At 36.4% G+C, this 22,500-nt stretch overlaps 1 protein-coding gene across 6 annotated transcripts in view; it reads left to right on the top strand.

Moving 5' to 3' along the window:
* Positions 1-22,500, top strand: part of epha4b (eph receptor A4b) — a 242,909-nt gene that overhangs the window by 117,100 nt on the left and 103,309 nt on the right. For all 6 annotated transcript variants that reach the window (XR_015477916.1, XM_087239983.1, XM_087239979.1 and 3 more), the window contains 2 exon segments: positions 16,624-16,779; positions 21,422-21,757. Coding sequence is in view for 5 of the 6 variants with exons in the window: in XM_087239983.1 (XP_087096109.1) it covers positions 16,624-16,779; positions 21,422-21,757 (492 nt within the window). In the remaining variant the exon portion in view is untranslated.

The raw sequence follows: 22,500 nt of genomic DNA on the forward strand, positions 1-22,500 counted from the left end.
AGCTGTAGACAATATACAGCACAGAGTTTCCAGAAGCCACAATAAGAGCTGCTGAGAGCCAGAGCGATTTTAGAAATTAATTGAAGAGTACGGCTTGGGATACAGGCTGGAAAATGAAGGAGGAAGAGTTCAGTTAATCACAGTTGTCTCTGTGCGCGTTTCATCTGTACACGGAATGAGTCGTCTGAATTTTTATTTTATTATTATTATTAATATTATTATTATTATTTATTTTATGTGGCAGCATGGTGGCTTAGTGGTTAGAATTGTTGCCTCACTGCAAGAAGATCAGTTGGGTCAGTTGGTGTCTGTGTGGAGTTTGCATGTTCTCCTCATGTTGGCGTGGGTTTCCTCCGGGTGCTCCGGTTTCCCCCACAGTACAAAGACGCGCGGTATACGTGAATTGAATAAGGTAAATTGGCCATGGTGTATGTGTGTGAATGCGAGAGTTTATGGGTGTTTCCCAGTGTTGGGTTGCAGCTGAAAGGGCATCCGCTGCGTAAAAAATATGCTGGTAAAGTTGACGGTTCATTCCACTGTGGTGACCCCTAATAAAAAAGGACTAAACTGAAAGAAAATAAATGAATTAATAAATGAATATTTTATTTTATTTTTATTTATTTAATTTTTTTTAAGGAAAAAGCTACAAATTGATCTTGCCCAGTATTTTTAATAGGAGCAGGACTTTAGACTATTTAAACAAATGTCCACATAATGTCACTAAATCCTTTTCACGTGTTTAGAGAGAAGTTTAACTCTTTGTGATTTTAACTTTTTTTTTTTTTAGAATTCTACCATTTTGTGATTTTTCCACCATATTAAACTTAAAAATAGGGGAAACAATGTTGTGATCTTACTAGAAAACATTGTGGCCAATCAGACATTAGTCTATTAATGATGCCATGAGGGATCGTTATAGTCACAGTTAGTAATTTATTCCGATTGGCTGGTTTTTCAATTGAATTTTACACTTTTACACAGGATTTTACATGAGAACAACAAAACAATTGTGTTTGAGGCTCATGGGATGTAATTTCCACGTACTGAACTCTTATTATTTTGCTATGCTATGCCCATCCAGATTTTTATTCTTTGGCACCTTTGACACCTTTGAGTTTTTTTTTTTTTTTTTTTTTTTTGATGCATACTTATGATCTCACATCTACTGAATTTTGATTCATTCGTTCATTTTCTTTTCGGCTTAGTCCCTTTATTAATCTGGGGTCGGCACAGCCGAATAAACCACCAACTTATCCCGCATTTACATAGCGGATGCCCTTCCAGCTGCAACCCATAACTGGGAAACATCCATAAACACTCATTTACACACTACGGACAATTTAGCTTTGGAGTTTTTGACTTTTGGACTTTTTTTTTGGAGCCAAAGCACCTGTAGAAAACAATGCAAACACTAGGAGAGCATGCAAACTCTACTCAGAAACACCAACCCAGCCGAGGCTCGTATCAGCGACCTTCTTGCTGTGAGGCACCCATGTGCAGCCCTTGAATTTTGGTTCCACATGTTGATGTGCTTTATTTTTTGTAAAGAAGATATTTTGAAAAATGTAGAAACCTATAACCATTGGCTGCAGTAGAATTTTAATGTATTACATGACTATTGGAAAAGTATGTTCAATATAGTCTGAATGTTATTAGTATGAATGGAACTCGGATCTACTACATTCACTTTTTGTCAGTATCGCATGACCTACCTGTGTCAGTTGAGTTTCTTCAGTCCCAGAGTGTGAAAGAGCAATATATTCATTCATTCATTCATTTTCTTGTCGGCTTAGTCCCTTTATTAATCCGGGGTCGCCACAGCAGAATGAACCGCCAATTTATCCAGCAAGTTTTTACACAGCAGATACCCTTCCAGCTGCAACCCATCTTTGGGAAACATCCACACACACATTCACACACACACTCATACACTACGGACAATTTAGCCTACCCAATTCACCTGTACCGCATGTCTTTGGACTGTGGGGGAAACCGGAGCACCCGGAGGAAACCCATGCGAAGGCAGGGAGAACATGCAAACTCCACACAGAAACGCCAACTGAGCCGAGGTTCGAACCAGCGACCTTCTTGCTGTGAGGCGACAGCACTACCTACTGCGCCACTGCCTGCTAAGAGCAATATACAGTAATTAGGTGCATTCAACAAGATTAGTCGAGGGCAGGCGGGGGCGGAGTTGAAAACGGAGCAGTCAAGCCGGACACTCCGGGGCTCAAAGTTGCAGCAGTCATGATGAACGATTACATGATGGCGTCAGACTCATCATTATTTTATTTATAACAAGAAAACGTTTACAGTACAAACAAAACAGAATGTAGTCTCTACAAACTATAGTTAAAAAAACTTTTAGGGTGTCAGGATCAATGATGATAATGATTTTATTTCAAGTCTGTAAGACTTATTTGAGTTAATATTTAGGTTATTCACTAAAAAATATAATTTAAATCGTTCATGAAGCTGAATGCAGTAAATAGTTTGTATAAAAAAGGGTGAAAATAAACCTGTGCAAACAATCTAACCTTTATAACCAGATGATTTTACAAAAAATTATTACTGCAGTAAAATGTTTGTAGTCTTTTAATAAGCATGATGTGTACAAGATAGAGATGGTACGAAAAGTTATTTGTTTCTTTTGAAATTTGTGAATCGGAGTTTGTCCAATAATAAACCCGAAACACACGTGGTTGTTGTCATGCGGTGAACTCGGCCAATCATGTAATATCTGTGTTGTCATCGTAGTTCTAGCAGTCACTCTTCAGATGCTGCAGCGGCTGAATCCGTCGTCTGATCTCGGAGCGCTGTTGCTATACTTTGATGTGTCGTGTCACGTGTCACTCAGAGTCAATCCGGACAAAATTTCTATCCAGCATGCACCACTTTAGGACAGATTTCGATCAATCTGCGCAGCGCTGCATGAGGTCGAACGCACCTAATATAATTTTTCAGTGAACTATCCCCTTTAACACAGTTGTGTCATTTGCAGTTTCACAATCCAAAAATGTGTGACCAGCTAATCATGTTTGTTCTAGTTATTAGCTCCATGTTCCTACACGAAAAATCTAGTCACTGCTACAATGGTCAACCACATGCACTGTGTTGTTCTGAAACATTAGGGGCGCATCTGTCATATTCACTCAAAGCCGAGAGCAAAACAAAGAGCTTTGGTTTTACATCTCACTCTCGTCCGCCACCTTCATTCCTGCAGAGATACCCGTCTGCTCCTTTGTCTGCCAGATACACTCTACTCTCTCATGACAAATGAGGCCTGTCATTGTTTAGAGCCCTTCAGGAACAGCTCCTTATGTCAATGTCCAACCCTAATACATTCGGGGGAAGGCTTTTATGAAATCATAAACAGTAAATGGAGATACAGGTACAAGCCCGGCAGTGAAGAAAACTGCCAGCGAATGACAAAAAGAGTTACTGGAAATCCGACGCTAGGCATTGAAATTGAATCCCTTTATCTCTGCGACGTTTATTAAAGGCAGGAACAATCGTCTGCCGTGTTTTTCATATCCTGAGATTCGAATGCGATCTGCGCCGAGCGTGCCTGGCTGATACAGTCCAGTCGTTTCTTCTTAAATAACTTTAGCACCCGTGCCTTTTCAGAAAGATATCAGTTGTCATTTCATCAGAGCTCAAAGGTGACGTTCTCAAGTGCGTTTGGTATGGTGATCTGATAGATGTTATGGCATGACCTGTTTGCATAGGATATAGAAGAATGTGGATGAAGTCGTGCTCGTGTTTAGGTGCTGGATGTCCTCGACCCCTGTGGTGGCTCCCGCAGGCTTTAAGACAAGTCAAATCCTATTATCTTCCACCCTGTGTCTATTGATGCTTTCCGCATTGAAGTTCAATAGAGAGGCCGTGCGTAATCCCATAGAAACATTCTGCTTCGGGGAGGGGATTATTAAATGAGAGAGTTATCTTAAAATGACATTGCCCTGTCAACCACAGGGGCCAATCATGATACGGTCTTTGGGCTACGGGGAGATGTTTAGAGTAGCATGCTAGCTTTTTTATACAGTATATATGTATTAGTATGCAGTGTGTATAGCAAGTGCAGTATAAAGATGCAAGTATTGTAGATGGATAACCTACAATGTGTGCAATATAAAAGCAACCAAATTCACAATATTGATGATGCTGTATGTCACAATGCAATGCTTGACATTAAAGTGATTTTAATATTTAATACTTTTGAACACTTTTAATTGGGCTGTCAATAGCTAATAATTGGAGATAATTGGAATTGCATTTGATTTAATGAATTGAACGGCACTTGAAAGATTACATTTCAGGGTTCACGGTTATGCAAGAGCTGTAAATATGTGTGTTTTAATGGATTATTGTTGGTAGATGTCACACAATTGTGATTTCACAGACCTGGGATGTCTAATTCTAGCCTAAGTGTATAGCATATGGAAATTCTTAGTTTTTTTGTGAAGTCATGTGGTGATGTGGCAGATGGTGTTTGAAAAGCGTTGCATACAGTGTGCAACTCAAATAAACAGCTTACTGTTCATTCTGTGCATTGTGCGGTATGCTGTGTTTTCCTTCCAAACATACTTTGTAAACTAAAGTAACTTAGTATACTTAGAAAACTTTAGTATTTTGGATTATTGGCTGTGTTTTATAATATATACAATACTATTATATGACAAATGAAAGTAAATAATGAAAAGCTTATTCTAAATATTTATAACTGACATGTAACGTAGAGTTGAAGTCAGAATTTTTGGCCCTCCTGAATTGTACGCCCCTCTCTATATTTTTTCCCCAATTTCTGTTGAACAGATAATAATTGATTTCTTTTATCTTTGCCATGATGACAGTACATAATATTTTACTAGATATTTTTTTAAGATTCAACTTAAAGTGATACTTAAAAGCTTAACTAGATTTAACTAATTAACTAAGCTTAACTAATTATGTTGATTACGCAAGTTAGGGTGATTCATTGTATGACGATGGTTTGTTCTGTACACATTCGGAAAAAAATAATAAAAAAAAACAGATTAACGGTCTAATGATATTGACCTTAAAGTGTTTTTTTATTTTTTTTTAATTGTTTTATTTTAGCCAAAATAAAACAAATAAGACTTTCTCTAGAAGAAAAAAAAAACATTATAGGACATACTGTGAAAAATTCCTTGCTCTGTTTAACATCATTTGGGACAGGAGGGCAAAAAATGTTGACTTCACCTGTATATATATATATATATATATATATATATATATATATATATATATATATATATATATATATATATATATATATATATAGTTCCAAATACAAAATGTCCCAAATTTCGGCCCTGATTGTCCCAGAATAAATATCCCAGAATAAATTGACTAAATATATTTTATTTAAACAGAAAACAATAAAGGCAGCTTTATCAAATTTCACACAGCCAGATATAATACAGATATAATAAGGTATAATAAGGTAAACTTGAAACAACATACATACTCTTCTGACATGCAGTCATTATAATATGTCATCATTTTAAATAATAAACCCTGATTTAAAATGAAAGTAAAGTGATTATGTCATTTAATATGTCATCAATAGTTCTTCTTCTGAATATGCCAGACTTTTTGTACATAAATTAGATATATGTGGTGAAAAACTCCTTAAGGCAATTGATTTTAAAAATGTATATGCTGTTTAAAAACTAAGCTTAAAAATTATTCATAGTGATGCATTTTGTAAATCTCACAACTGACGCAGAATTGATTTTTTGATCAAATTTTCACCATTGGACTAATATAAATAATAATCCTCAGAACAACACTGTAAAACCCAACAGTCAACTTTATCAAACGACATGAGTGTGGTTAACTTTAAAATTTACCCAAAGTTAATTTTATTCATTTGAAAAGAGTTTTGATCTCGGTGTTGAAGGTAATGAGTTAATAAATACCTCATTGCTTCAACTTAAATGGAGTAAGTTCACAGTACTCATATATATATATATATATATATATATATATATATATATATATATATATATATATATATATATATATATATATATATATATATATATATTTTTTTTTTTTTTTATTAACTCAAGTAGATTGTTCCAATCGGTTTCATCATAAGGTTTGAGTTGCCTTAACTTATTGGGTTTTACAGTACTCAGTTTGTTTGAGTTCTCTTCATTTATTTGGGTTTACTGTGCTCAAATTGCTTCATTTACTCAAATGGATTAAGTTCACAGTACTCATTAGTTTTTGAACTTAAATGGTTTGTTGCAATCAGTTTCCTCAAATGGTTTGAGTTACCTCAACTTATTGGGTTTTGCAGTGAAGAAATATATTTGAACAGGACACATTTTAAGATGTATAAATAGATGAAAATATGTAAATAACAAACATTCTTCATATATTGAAGATAAAGAAATATAACTACTCGAGTTTAACCTGTATTTGCAGCTAGCTAACAAACCATCATTCCCATTTTTATGTTTTACAAGTTCAAGTTGTTGATCCAATATTTACATTTTAATATATTTTTATCTTTGTTATATCATTTTTGATTTACTTAACAACATCGACACTGCATTTTGAAACATCATGTCAATCACACGACAGACTAGTAATTAGAAAAATCAGGGTATCAAAAATGACACAACAAAGTGCATTAGCTTTCAGAAGGGATAATTCGATTACATTGAATTTGCTACTCTCTCTGTGAGTGTGTTTTAGAAGTGGGCTTATCTAAAGACCCATCTAGAGTGTCTCTGTCCATTTTTACCTCTCCCAGTGTGTTTGCGGGGAATCAGATGGACCCTCACCCTCCATCATGAGTGCTGATAGGCACATCCTCATATCATATGATGCAGTAACACCAGCTTTTAGAGCTCCGTCTGTGAGCCTCCACACAGTCTTATCACACACAGACCAGGAAGCGACTCTCTGCTGGTCATTACCTGCCTTTTGTGTGTGCGCATATGTGTGTGCGTGTGTGCCCCAGTAATGATGTCATCCTCCAGAATGTAATTCACAGTTATCTTGGAGTGTGTGATTTCTATTTCTCTGCCTGAGGTAGCGAGAGACACCAAGACACCTCCGCTCGTATATTCTCTCTCCCTCTCTTTCTCTCTCTCTCTCACACACACACATACACACACACTTGTTTAGCCCCGGGACGAGGTATTGCTCTCTCAGGATGTGATTGTATTTCATATGAATTTCACACTTGTTGGGGGAAAAAACCTTAGCATATCCTGGACTGTTGTGAAAAGAGTTTGATTGACACGTCCATATTCTACGGTGCTTTTCTGGCCATTTGCTCAACCACCCGTCTAATTGTGGCAGCTTTTTTTGGTTTATCTCGGTTTATCAGCGACAGTTCACTTGTTAGCAAAATAATTTTTTATTGCAAATTAGCAGCTGCGTCACTGGTTGTTGCTTACTTAAATTGTGCGTAAATTGGCAGGTTGGAAATAGTACTTGAGTTACCCCGTCTTTTCTTTCTTTTTTATTTAGTTGTTTAAATCTTGTATCATTAATTAAAATTTTATTTTAATAGCAATAATAAACTAGTCGAAATCATTTTCAATTAATTTAATGTAATTTGCCATGTGGAAGTAAGACTTGCTACCATTTAAGTATATTATACATTATCTTTTTGATATCTGCTATAGAATCGACATTTATTTTACAACTTTTGACAATTGAAATGGGACTATATATGAGTTATTCTTGCCTCTGATTTATATTTGTTGATGAATATGCTGTGGATGTCACCAGTCAAAATTAAAGTGCACCTTTTCACTTATAATGTCTCATTTCACACAATCTTAAATTAAAATAAGGGCATAGGCCAGCTGAGTGGAACCCTGGAAAATAAACCAAACTCTGACCAATATGAGGAGAGTTTACTAGCTGGTGACATGTTTCATTCAATTTGGTCCAATTAGAAACTTTGTCGTGTGAAAGCGAAACACACCAAGAACAAAAAGCAACGTTAAAACGATTTCAATCCACAAATACAGACAATAAAATCACCCTAAGTTACTATTTGTCAAAACTACATCATTGATAAAAAAAAGATTAGTTGCTTGTTTTATTTTAATATTTATTTTAATAATTATAATTATGATGTGTAGATTATAGTGTGTACAAGTGGTGTAAATTATGCTCATATTCTGCAATTTTTGGACAGTTAGTAATGAAAATCAGTGTTTTTGCGACTCAACAGTATACCTGTTTTCCTCTCTCCACTAATTTTTGCATTCTTGTTAACAATCGCATCTCAGATGTGCTCACCTGATTTTGAAGATTTGAGTGTTCCTGATGTGTTTACAGGCATGTAGGTCTAAATAGACACAACCTTTTTGTAAATGAGTCTGTTCCATGTCGGAGACAAGACTAGCTAGTACCAATCAAGTAAAACTGGGTTCCAAAAATATCCAAGTTGTCGGTCTTACTTAGTTGCAATTTGTCAAAACTGCATCATTAAAGGAAAAAAGGCAAAAGTTGCTTGTTTTATTTAACCATTTGTTCATTTTCCTGCAGCTTCAGCTCAATTATCAGGGGTCGCCACAGCGGAATGAACCGCCAACAATTCCAGCAAATTTATCAGGCAACGGATGCCCTTCCAGCCACAACCCAGTAGAGGGAAACACCCATACACTCTCACATTCACACACGCACTTATAAAGTATGGCTACTTTAGTTCATCCAATTCACTTATAGCGCATGAACCAGTGACCTTCTTGCTGGGAGGTGACAGTGCTAACCACTGAGCCACCATGCCACTGTATTTTACAATATAATTTCAAATAGTTTTAAATGGTATACTGACAGAAACATTAAAAAAAAAAAAAAAAAAAAAAATATATATATATATATATATATATATATATATATATATATATATATATATATATATATATATATATATATATATATATATATATTCTGAGACCGAAACTAATGGTATGTGGACTATATTCATCCATTGCTGCCATTCAGTATCAGTCAAATTGTGCATAATCTTAGGTACAGATGTACAGCACATTTGTTTATACAGTATTACATATTACAATGAAGTTAAAAGGAACTGTTGCTGACAATATCATCAAAATTTTACTCATGTCAGTTAACCCAAGTTAAAACCCTGAATACACTCATGAGAGTTAGTTTTAGAGAGCGATTAGTTTTAGTTGGAAAGATTAGGGGGGAAAACACTTGTTTTCACCATTCAAATAACATTGTCACTATTAATGCTGACGCAAGGTAACTTTTGAAAATGGCGTTATTGAGGAGGCGTGGGTCGTGCTCAGCATCAGAGCACTGTTTATTTACTGTCATTCCTTTAAAAAGACAAACGTCGACTGATGCATTATGTATGAGCAGAGCGACGGCTGTGGGGTTGGTAATTTTCTGTCTTGCGAATTTGTTCTCCAGCCGAACAAAGGCCAGTAATTGAAAAATGCACACCTCTGCTTTGACGTCTGATTGGATAAAGAGGGATGTTGTTGAAATCTGTTCTGCATGTTTACTGCCGTGATAGCCAATTAGCACGGGGAAAATTTGTTTAGATTATAATCAGTGATACATGGATGCAATGTGACAGCGTTGCAGTTGGTAAAACCCAAACGGGTCATACTTCATCAGGGCCGCTCGTTGGGTTGTCGAGTCCCGTTTGAATTCTAAATAAGAGGGGGAGGAAGTGAAGATGAAAGGTGAACTCGTAAATAAAGAATTATTCAGCTTGTAATTGATTGCTCACTTGACCGTTGACTATGATATCAGTCCTGCAGAGCTTTCTTCTTTGTTCACTTAACATAATTCTTGTATTTTCTCTCTCTCTTTTTTTTCTTCCAAGCATTATTATAACACGGCACGTGATTATCGAACATCATAAAATGCTTTCATCATAAAATATTTGATCAAAGCCATAATCAAATTGCATGGATGACCGCTACCCGGTAAATTAAAATGGCGATTAAGTTTATCTCATAAACAATGTTGTCTCGCGAGTGGATCGTTTTCATCAGCACTCGTGTGGCGCATTTTTTCTCTTCTTTTATGTTCAGGAATCATATCTAAAAGCTATTGATTGCCATAAACAAAGAGCTGGAGTCAGATGGGTATGAATTTTTAATGGGGCAAGCCTCCTAGAGATATTCGAGATGTAGATTTCTGTAGTGTTTGCCACCCCCCTGTCTTTTGATTTACTATCTGAATGAGAGCACATGCTGTTTGGGATATTCCACGCACCGCTTTACGTTTCCTCAGAAGCGCCACTGCAGTCAGAATACTGAAATATTGAAAATCTCTCTGTTGTGGTGCATAAAGACTGGGCCGTCTTGCTCATAAAGCTTAGAGGTGGATTTGGTGGTCCCAAGTGTACCTCGTACTTTCCGCCATTGTTTGTACTGTAAGGTTGTGAGTTGCCCATAATTATGCATTTGAAGTCATGCAAGTTAAATTTATCCACTTCTTACTCCATTTGAGAGTTTGAGAAACTTGATTTGTGCATTGTCATTGGGGTTTTACTAAGACTGTGTTCACACTTCTTTAGATATCTTGCTTCTTTTGGTCTGCAAACAGTCCGAAACTATAAGTTTCCCAGTTGAAACAAAACTTTAAGTGGATAATTAGTCACTAACCCTGACGCTTTCTTTTACTCTGACATAAAAATTTTGCCTTTGGGATTTTTTTTTCTCTTAAACAATCGCAAACTTTTAATTCTGTCAAACACTCCCATTCAAATAAACTGCACTTTCTTGTGCCTTATGACACCAATATGAGCAATTTCCACTGTTTCATTCTGACTTGAAATTATTTGCACTGATTATGTTATGGGTTTGGCTGATTGAACAAATTATGGCTAGTCAGAATTCGCCCAGTCATATTATTTTCACTGCTTGAGTTCTGCACGTACAGCTGAAATGGTTGCGGTAAAGCTGAGTCTTTGAAAGTCATCTAAACAGATGCTGGAGGTCGTAGTCTTCTTCTTTCACAGACACTTTTGAAAGACTTGTTATGCGGAAGGGAATTTTTTTTTGTGGCTGTGAAGGGCCTATGAGTGTCTGCTCCAGATTGTGTGCGTGTGTGTTTGTGTGTGGTCAGGCTGCCTGGGAGTTCTGATATACCGCTATGGACCAGTGCCAGCAGCGAACAGCCAGGCAACCCTCAACAGCAGGCCAAAACTCTCCAGTACAGCGGCACAATGCCCAGTCTTCACCCCAGACGTTCCACTTCTGATTAGGCTTTCCAAGAGCAGGGCACTACTCATCTCTTTTTCTATCTCTCTCCTTCTCTTTCCAACCACTACGACCCAACAAAAGGGCCAGCACACTCAAGACTTAACACTCTTGAACCTAATTTGAATCTGTTTGTTTATTTAGACTATTGAGGAGGCCATGGAATATCCCATTTGGCTGACATGTCATTTGAATCAGAACAATGAAATGGGATGGTGTGGTGTAGTGGTTAAGGCTCCAGGGTTGGTCATTGAAAGGTGGCTAATTCAATTCCTCCTTTCCCACCCAGATGAACCGTCCCTCTAATTAGTTCCAGTGTAATAAAATGAGTGCATTTCTGTAGCTCAGCTAAGCATGGAGCTACTTATTCTTCTGTTTGAAAGTGTTTCGCTTACAGATTAGGTTTACCCACCAGTGCATCTCAATGAACATATGTAATGACAAGTATTGATCCAAGTTACTGAGCTCAAAGTTCTCCAAGGCATTGATTTCCTAGAGGGAAAAACTAAATAGTTGGAGCCATAATCTAGCTCTTAATGTAATGTAAGTGTTGAGGAAACTACTTTTTTGTAGTTCTGCTTGCATCAGTCCAAGCAGGATTCATATAGTAGTTTCGAACATTGGAGGTGGGTGCACTAACAGAGACGACAGCCTCGGTAGCACCTCTTGTGGCCAGGCGAGTGAGGTTAAGTTCAACAGTTCTCACTAGATGAATTATTTTACTCCCAGGTCATGGCACCAACACAATCGCCCCAGTTGTATTTATTACAGTCCAAGCAGGATTCAAACTGGAGAATTAGCATGGGGGATTAGTATTAACTAGAATTAACTTACGTGGATGCTGAGTACTGCAGCCTCTAGTGCATATCTTGAGGCTTGTCAAGAGTGCTTTACTTGCACAACTCTGACTGGTTGGCTTCTTTTACAGTCACTCTCATAAACCTCACTCCCACCTGGGTCATGGCACCAACACAATCTCTCCAATTGTAGTTGTTCCAGTCCAAGCAGGATTCAAACTGGATAATTAGCATGTGGGATTAGTGCTAAATAGTATTAACCAACATGGATGCTAAGTACTGCAGCCCCTAGTGCACATCTTGAGGCTAGCGAAGTGCAACTTACTTGCACAGGTCTGACTGGTTATCTTCTGTTACACTCACTTTCCTAAACCTCTGTTCAATCTGGGTCACGGCACCAATGGGAAGAGGCCATTAATAAAAAGCATCAGTAAATATTCATGGAGGATTAAGGTTTACTCCCACAGCTCACATAGACCTCTGTTTTTAAAATGCACTGACGGTATTGTGTATGATTTGTTCATTCAAACATTTATTTGACCTTGTGATTTTCAATCAAATGATTACAACTCTATTTACCAGCGAAACTAATCTATTCTGGTATATCCATAGAGAATTTTTCATCCATGTAAACAAGCTTGCATTCCGATCTACCTCCTTATTATCAAAGAGTCTGATGGATCGAATCAAGGTCTGCCCTACATATTGCTATTTTAAAGTAGTTAAATCAGAAGTTAGAGATAATATGATTGTGAAAATTACACATCGTATTTGTGTATGTTTTACAGAAGATTCACGAGACAGTCAGGAATGGTATGATAATGCATAGGAACTGAGTTGGGGATTGGATCATATCAGCGCTGGGTTAGCCTGCCACTCTCTGCAGGGTGTGGATTTATGGGTGAGCAGGGAAGCTGCAGGCCTTGATTAAATCTCTGACCTTCACCACTCACACAGGCAATCAAGGCGAGGATAAATTCATCATTGCATTGATCCATCAATTGAATTGCATTTCCGACACTAGCGATGGCTTGACCTCGGCGGCCTGCAGGATTGTCTAATTTGCTCACAGTGCAGATTGCTAACGCTCTCGTCTTAACTGCACTGTGAATTTACGTCTCTACCCCCTGAGACACGCCATCATGAACCACCTCCCTTCCAACAACAACCCCTTGACGAATGCCAAGCAGCAAAGCAATCAAATAAATATGCCCTTTCCAATTCATTAACATTCACACGGGCACCCAAATTTACATACATTAGAATTTGCAGAAGCTCTGTGAAGTCTTTTTTTTATTGGTGCCTTGAGCTAAAGTAAGGCTAACGTCATGCTAAAGTCATACTCCGCACCTTCTTTTACTCTCCTACGCGCTCCTTCTCTCAGGCCTGTGTTTATGTGAACACTATGCATTTGTAATTGGGTAAAAGGCTGAATTCATCCTCACGTATTTCGCACGACTCCTCTGAGAGACAGGGAAATTGGGTCATCCATTGGGGCTTTGAGGCAAACAAATGAACGTAAGAGGCAGACGTGAAAAAGATGGAAAAGAGAAGGAGAGATAGGAAGAAAAGAAGCAATGAGATGGCTGTTTTTGCTCTTAGAAAGGGCCACATTATAAGGAGACAGTCAGGTTGGCTTTCTCTGGCTTGTAAACATAATCATGTGCACTCCGAGGCAGAGAAATGTTGGAGTTTGAATCCAGGTCTCAAGGATGTGTTTTGGTTTTGTGAAGTCCTTTAGGGACGCTCTGCTACAAGAAACTATTTGTAATTCCTGCACTCTGGCTCGTTTTTCTCCACTGGTTATTTAAGTCCGTGTTGACTGACCCATTTTTACAGAACATGGGATGTTGTAACAGCTCGGAGAAGGAAAAGGGAATGTGTATTTACAGCAGAAGTGTGTACTTTTATGCCTTTAGCAAGCCAATTTGCAAATTGAGTGCATGTTCTTAAACAGGTTTCCAACATGTTGTTATAACAAACAGTCCCATCCCAAACGCATCCTATTAAGGCTGATTTATACTTCTGTGTTGAGTGATTGGCATGACCCAAGGTGCCTGCCTTGCACGTAGCCGTCGTTTATACTTCTGTGTGCAGTTTGTGTTGCTCTGCAATAACACTTCCGAAATGCTAGCTAGCAGTAGGGCTATTTATGTTCCTCTGTGTTGAGTTTCTTCGTTGGTGTTTTGTATTTTTTTCAATGCCACCTTAATGTACAAGAAGCTAAAACTCGCTCATTCAGAAGCCGGATCTAGCGGACGTCCTACAGCTTTAATCAAAAGGTAAAAATAAAATAAAAACTATTTCAGGGGACTTAACATTTGTAAACACTCGACCATCTGGCTCGCGGGTCTCAGCACTGCTTGCAAAATGTATCGATGCGACGTGTTGTTAAATTTTTTTAGAGATACCTCTTAGTGTCGGCGGGAGCCGTGGCGAGGGGTCTGCGACCGTGCGAAGGCTTCGCCGGAGCATACGTGTGCTTGACGCAGAACTAGAAATCAGCCTTTAGTGTGTGCTGATTGCTGTATTGCATGATTTCTGTATTGAACAAAGCCAACAGTTTATTGGAAGCTGTCTTTGTTTTTCTTATATATCGAATTTTAAAATTGCCATAAGATGCGTTTGACGTATTGGTTTGTCCTGTTTTTGTTTGAGTTTGTTTTGTTACTTTTTTTTGCGAGTGTTTCTATTTATTATTTTAATAGTGCCTTGTTCATTATTGGTTATGGTTTTTTTTTTTGTACTTTCTGTTTTGCTTTTGGTTGTTGTGCAGTTTATTGTTTTTTTCTTTTGGTTATTTTTTGTTTTGCTTTTGGTTGCTTTGCATTTGGTTGTTTAATTGTTTATATTATGCTGTGCTTTGTTTAGTTACTTTTTTATTTTTAGTTTGCTTATAGTTGCTTTTTGGTAACATGAATAACTATACACTACGAACCATCTATTAAGAATTAACAAATAGTTAATTCATTATTTGTTAAGTATTAACTCCACATTAAAAGATGTTAGCAGTTTATAACTACAGCTACAAATGCTGTATTCTGTATTGTAAATACTGATTTATTTTTTCAATACTAAATTAAATATTGCATTATTTACAAAGTAGTTATTTAAGAATAGTGGGCAGTTTTTAGAGATCAGTCAGCACTGAAATGATTAAATAAAGTATTCAAATAACATTTGTATATCTTATTAATCAAGCATATAATTATAGCTAATTTGAATGTTTATAAATTCACTATTTAGTCAACTTCATCCAGTTTTGTGACCTATATAAGCTCGGTAATATTCTAAATAGGACAAAAAAGAAAATAAATTACTTTATCAATTTATATTTATTGAAAGATACACAAATGAAACTATCAAATGAAAAAAAAAATTAGAGGACTTATTACTTATTGTAATATACTTTTATATAAAATAAAATTACTGTACAGTTTAAACTTTGCTAAATAACTTTGAAATGTTGTACCATAATATATTGTTAAATTATTACATTGTAGTTGTTTTATCGAGTTTTATGTTATATTTTGACACTTGTTTTTTGGCAGTGTTTAAACTTTACAGTAATTTTATTTTTTGCAAACATTTATTGTTTATTTGATACTAAGCCTTAACTAGGGATTTATAAAGCATAAATCGTCCTCATTTTAGATTAGGACACAAAACTGCATGAAGTTATAAAACATTTATTAACATACATAGTAACCATTACTATATGCCATGAATAATTAAATATATAAATGTTGATTTCTATAGTTTATTAATCTAACTCAGTCTGAATGATTCTAAAAACCACCAACTACTCTTAAATACAAATGATTGGTAAATAATGCAATGCTGCATTTAGTAATGAACAACTAATAAGTAATAAAATATAAAAATAAAATTATTAAGGGCATTATAAATGTGCTTATAAGTCAAGAATAGAATTGGGTTGGTTAAATTGTAAAAAGTATGAGTGGGTTGCAGCTGGAAGGACATCCGTTGCGTAAAATATATGCTGGATAAGTTGGAAGTTCAATCCACTGGGACGACCCTAGATTGATAAAGGGACTAATCTGAAAAGAAAATGAATGAAGTCAAAAATAGCATTTGTAGCAGTATGCTTACTAACGTCTATTATTGTAGAGTTAATACTTAACAGAAAATGAACTAAATATTTGCTAATGCATAATAGATGATTCATAGTATGTAAGTGTGTTACCTTTATTCATTTATTTATTTATTTTTTTTAGTTTGTTTGTTTTGACTTTTCTTTTCTTTTTATATTTTAGGACTGCTCTGTGAAGTTTTTTTTAACGTTTAGTCTCCTGTTTCTGTTTACCTTTATTCATTTATTTATTTATTTTTAGTTTGTTTGTTTTGACTTTTCTTTTCTTTTTATATTTTAGGACTGCTCTGTAAAGTTTTTTTTAACGTTTAGTCTCCTGTTTCTGTTTACCTTTATTCATTTATTTATTTATTTTTTTTAGTTTGTTTGTTTTGACTTTTCTTTTCTTTTCTTTTTTTCTTTTTATATTTTAGGACTGCTCTGTGAAGTTTTTTTTAACGTTTAGTCTCCTGTTTCTGTTTTGCAGCCTGCAGGCCAGGCACCTACAAAGCCTCTTCCATGGACGCCTACTGCTCCAAATGTCCTCCACACAGTTTCTCTCACCAGGAAAAGGCTTCTGAATGTTCCTGTGAGAAAGGATTTTACAGAGCTGACATGGACCCGCGGTCAATGGCCTGCACCCGTGAGTGATCCAATACTACAGCTATAAATCTATGTTAGATGGATAGTGCATGTTGATGGTCAGCGAAAGGACCATGGATGCATGAACTGATGAAAGGAAGGATGAATAGATAGGTGCATGTAATTATAAATGCATGGATGTGCAGTTTGGATGGGTGAACTGATGGAAAGAGGGATGAATGAATAGATTGATGCATGGATGGATAAAATCATGGTTAAGTTAGCTGACTAGGTAGTAATTATGCATGGATGGATGCATGAATGGATGACAGATTGTTTATAAGACAAGTCTGCAGGCTTTTTTTCCCCTTATTTATTCTTATAGTCTGAGCTCAGTGCATTTTTATCTCCATCACTGTCTCATCATCATACATCATGTCAGATTGGACATTTAGCACTGGGTTTACAAGTCTGGTGAGGTCACCTTATATAGACCAGGAGAGTGAGTCATTGCTTATGTTTGTGTGTGTCTGTGTGTGTGCTGTGGATTTAAGGGTGGAAAGATGAAAGGATAAAATGAAAAGCAGGGAAGAGGGAAAAAATGCATACGACAGATCCTCATTAAAGGACTCATTCATCTGATAAGGCAAATCATGCGTGCAGCTAAACATATGGATGCACTTAATGACCTTCAGTTGTAGTACATCCCATATACCTAACTCATTTCTCACCCCAAACACACACACTGAATGCTTAAGCTTTAACGAAACAATTAATTAGGGCAACAGCAGTGAAATGACACTGTTTATACAGTACTGTATGTGAAAATCATGTGTCAGAATTGGAAAAAAAGAATGTGCTAATGTAATTACTGAGAACCCAGCTGCGAATCACACACATGGATGACATAGAGTTTAGCTTATTTGCATGACTTTAAGGGATAGTTCACAAAAAAAGTATCCCATTAACACACCTTCCACTTATTCCAAACCTGAAATGTTGAAGAATATTGGAAATTTTGGTAGCCATTGACTTCCATACAATGTCAAATTGTGTTTAATCAGGTTCAACCAGTGGTATAAACATCATAATCTTTATCTTTAAAAAGCAAATATATATATAGTAATAGATATAGATAATACATAATAGATATGTTATAATAAATATTCTAGTTTATTCTAGCACAGAAAGTTATACTGAACATGGTCAGACTTTATTCTCTTTTTAAAACTTTTTCATTTTTCAACGGTCAAACTAAAGTTAATAAATAAATAAAATATACAAATATAATAAATTAATAAAATAAATATAATAATAAATATAATATAATATAAAAAATAATATACTAGAATCTCTGGAGTTTAAACTGATAAGACTTATGAGCATTAGGCCTGTCACGATAGTCAATATATTGCAATATATAAAAATGAGCACGGTTAATATATTGTCTATTTTATATAAAGTTATTTAAGATGATGAAGATAGGCTACATAATGTGACAAGCTAAGTGTTATGTCAAATGCACTGCATTCCACTTTCTGTGGAAGGCAGGGCTTATGCAGCATCTCCATGCATGCTACGTGCACACACACACACACAAGTACAAGAGAGAGTGAGCAGATAGTGGAGGGTAAAGAAGGCAAGACGCGAACCCACTGATTCGTGTTTAGGAACTACAGTTCGTTAGTACAAACAAGTCGCGATGAACTTGGTTTTAATGTCACTGTCTTAAGCTCTGGTGTGGGAACATTTTGGCTTCAAGCGATTGAAAAAGGAGAGTCCATTAGTGTGAATGAGCCGATATGTCGAATTTGTTTCAGAACAGTAGCAATGAAAAAAGGCAACACAATTACACAACTAACCTTAAATTACACCTAAAACATAACCACCCTACCTATTTTTTCAACAAGGGGACAACAACCGCAGTTGGTACTGGGTAGGGGTCTTCGAGACAGTTAACTGTAATGGGTGTATTTACCAGCCAGTGCAAAAATAAACATGACAACGGGAAATGGCACACACTCACAGACAGGTACCATTCTATAGCTAAAGAGATGTAGCTGGTAAACATGATCAAAAAATAGAATTAAAAAAAATATAAATATAATATAAATAAAAGGCTGCAAACCTTTAACAAACAGTCCTGTCTTATAATGCCTGATATGGTTTAAAAGTCTATTTTTTTACTTTTTTGTTTACATCTACTATTTATTATTATTTATTTGTTTTAAGATATTTTTTCATGATTCAATTTTAAACATCTAAATATTCTTAAAAATAAAATGTTTTTAAAGCAGTGTACCTGAATTATTACACTATTATGATTAAAAATGCATTATTTTTTTTTATTAGTGATATAAGTTATAAAGTGGCAATAATATGTTTTATCACAATTAATTTGGGTGTAATATATTGCCCAGCAAAAAAAAAAAAAATAATAATAATAAATGATATTGTGACAGCCCTAATGAACATTTAGTTTATTTTTCCAGAGTATCTAAGGTACAAGCTGTTAATGATTCACCTAACTTGGTGTAGCATCTCACTTGCATTTAAAGAGACATACACTCAAAAAGTGTTATCCAAAACAGGAATTTATTGAATTATATAATAAAATGGGAGGTATTTTCAGCTGAAACTTCACAGACACTTACTGGGAACAGCCGAGAATTGAATGACATCAAAAGGGCACAGCAGGACTCATTTTAAAAGAACACACTCTCTTTTATGTCAGTGGCTTTGATGATTTTTTTTAGTTTGTGAAGAATATAGAGATCTTCATCCACAGGTTACTGCAAACACACCCTGATCTATCCCAGGGGAACTTCCCTTTCCACCGGCTTGTAGATCTGGTGAAATGTCATCACCGCAGACATCTAAACTTCTTCACCCTGATCCCTCATTTCCTCTGCTCCATTTACTCCCTCTGTACTGAAACTCTCACACAGACTCTTCAAGACCTTTGTGCTAGAGATGTACAGTTGGACTGGTAAAGTTTTTTATGTTTTGTTTTTTTCCCTCATTGTAATCCTTACTGTAGGCTCAAAAGTTTTTTTTTTTTTTTTTTAGAAATGTACATGTTTTAAAAAGTAAAAAATAAATAAACAAACAAAAACATAATGAGTGAAAATCTGTGAAACTCTCTGAAGCTAGAGTAAATATCTATACCTATATGGATAATGATTTGAAAACCAATAGAGACATGACCAAGCACTTGTGACAGTCAGAGCAACTCATGAGATCAACCAGGTATGGTTTGATACAGTGCAGTGCAGCATGAATTTATTTCTGTTTTCACCATCAGAAATACCAAAATAGTGAAGCGTACCATGCCATAACACTTTCTTACCAACTAGACTTGCCTTTGAAAGCTATTGGTTTAGCATTCACTTGCACACACAACAAGCCATGGGAACAATAACAATGAAATGATTTTTATATGCACTGCTGGAGTATAGCGTTGTAATAATAAAATGGACCATGCTGAAACAAAGCTTGTCTCTTTTTGTGACAAACGATGCCATGAAGCAAGGTGTCCTCTATGCTGTATGTCCTCTATTGTTGTTTACAAGGCCTTTTAAATGTCATGGCTAAACATGTGAAGGGTGCAAGAGGTGCCACTTCCTCTCTATTTGCATACTGTTACGTATTCTAACTTTGCATGACGCCACCCAGCAAGCCAGACCTGTAACAATAAACAATATTAAATAAAAATAATTAGGACACCACTAAATTAGCGAGGAGCCCAGAGTTTCATCTCCCATTTAAAAGGAAAAAACAACAACAAATATGTATATATAAATCCAGATATTCCGGTATCAGAATTGGTCAATTTGCTTGCAAAATTCAGCAATTGGAACAGGCCATGACTAGTGAAAATCAACCTTCATTCTCTAGAAATGTTCAGGTGTGATTACTGAAGCTTTGACTTTCCATGTGGAGTAAGTGCATTGGCAGATGTTCTCATCTCATCCCCTTGCGTTGGCTGTATTTTCATCTTAAGAACAACTATTTAAGTGTGCAGACACCCCGCTGAACAAAGTAGTGTTAAAAAAATCCCTTTTCTGCAGTCATGCATATTTGCAGGCTTGGCTGCGTATTAAATAAGATACCCAGTGGTAGAATTATCCAGCACCTTACAACCCTGCTCAGACCATTCTGTCATTATCATGCCCTCCTTTAGGTGTTACCCACAATGCACTGCAGCAAAGCAAGAAACATTGAGTGTTAAAACTCCAGCTAAAGCGCACAGGAGAGGTTGTGTTGCTCGCTGTCTCAGTTGGTGAGCTTGCATTAGTGAGAGTGCTGCGCAGTATGGGTTTGCCTATTTCTGGTTGGAATAAATGGAAAAAAAATGCAGGATGGGGTTGGTTGAAGTTAGCTGAAGTTGCAAACACACTGAATAGTGCTCACTGGATATTACAAAAATGAATGCGCAGTGCTTGGAATAATATGTTTATTCACCCTGAGGTTATAATCCCTAAAAATAAACCCTTGTATATAGAATAATCAAACATAAAGGTGTGTACAAATAAGATTGTATTGTTAGTTTATGTGAAGAGATTAAACGATGATAGCATTGATAGATGCAGAGATGTACCCCCTCCCCCTAACATCTGTAAAGTGCTTTGAGTACCCAGATAACAAAAAGTAGCACCACTTTTCTCATTGTCTCTGTGTTTTCCCACCTGCTTTGTTCCCAGGGCCTCCGTCAGCACCGGAGAACCCGATCTCCACCCTGAACGACACCTCAGTGACTTTAGAATGGAGTCCTCCTCGAGACAGCGGCGGACGAGGAGATGTGACCTACAGCATACACTGCAGAAAGTGTGCTGGCGACGGAAGGATATGCAGCCCCTGCAGCAACAATGTCCACTTTGTCCCAAGACAGTTCGGCTTGTCGATCCCAAAAGTGCTGATCACAGACCTGCTCTCCAACACCAACTACACCTTCAGCGTTGAAGCGGTGAATGGGGTGTCAGATCTGAGCCCAACCCCTAAACAACTAGTCACAGTCAACATTACCACCAGTCAGACAGGTAGGCTGCATCTCTTTTTTTTTCTTGGTCATATTTAAAATTTTGGTTTGTTTAAAATATTGATTGGATTTTTTTGGTCGGTGACACGGTGGCTCAGTGGTTAGCAATATCATCTCACAGCAAAAAGGTTAGTTAGAGTCCCGGCTGGGTCAGTTGGCATGTCTTTGTGGAGTTTGCATGTTCTCCCCGTATTCGAATGGATTTTATCCAGGTGCTCTAGTTTCCCCCACAGTCCAAAGACAAGTAGATTGAATAAACTAAATTGGCCATAGTGTATGTGTGTAAATGAGTGTGTATGGATGTTTCCCAGTACTGTGTTGCAGCTGGAAGGGCATCCGCTGTGTAAAGTTGGTGTTTTTATTCTGCTGTGGCAACTCCTGACGAGTAAAGGGACTAAGCTGAAAGAAAATGAATGAATGAATGAATGAATGAATGAATATATTTATTTCCATTTAGAAAGGTAAGCCCTGCCCACTTTGGAAGCTGTTTGGTTCAGCAAATATGCTGCGATCGGCTACTTTTTTGTCAATTTGTGTAGTAGGGCTGCATGATGGAATTACAGAAGTACTGAAATGTATTGGAATCAACTAGTTTAGATAAAAAATAAGTAATTTATCTAAACACCTTTATTAACAAAAAGACTAATATTTTAAATCTATTGTTGCATTGAGGTAAGTCCTGCCCACTTTAGAAGCTAATTGGCTTAATAAGCTAGCAACAAATATGTCGCGATTGGCTATAAT

This window comes from Danio rerio, chromosome 2, assembly GCF_052040795.2.
Source record: "Danio rerio strain M-AB ecotype USA chromosome 2, GRCz13ab, whole genome shotgun sequence".
NCBI lineage: Eukaryota > Metazoa > Chordata > Actinopteri > Cypriniformes > Danionidae > Danio > Danio rerio.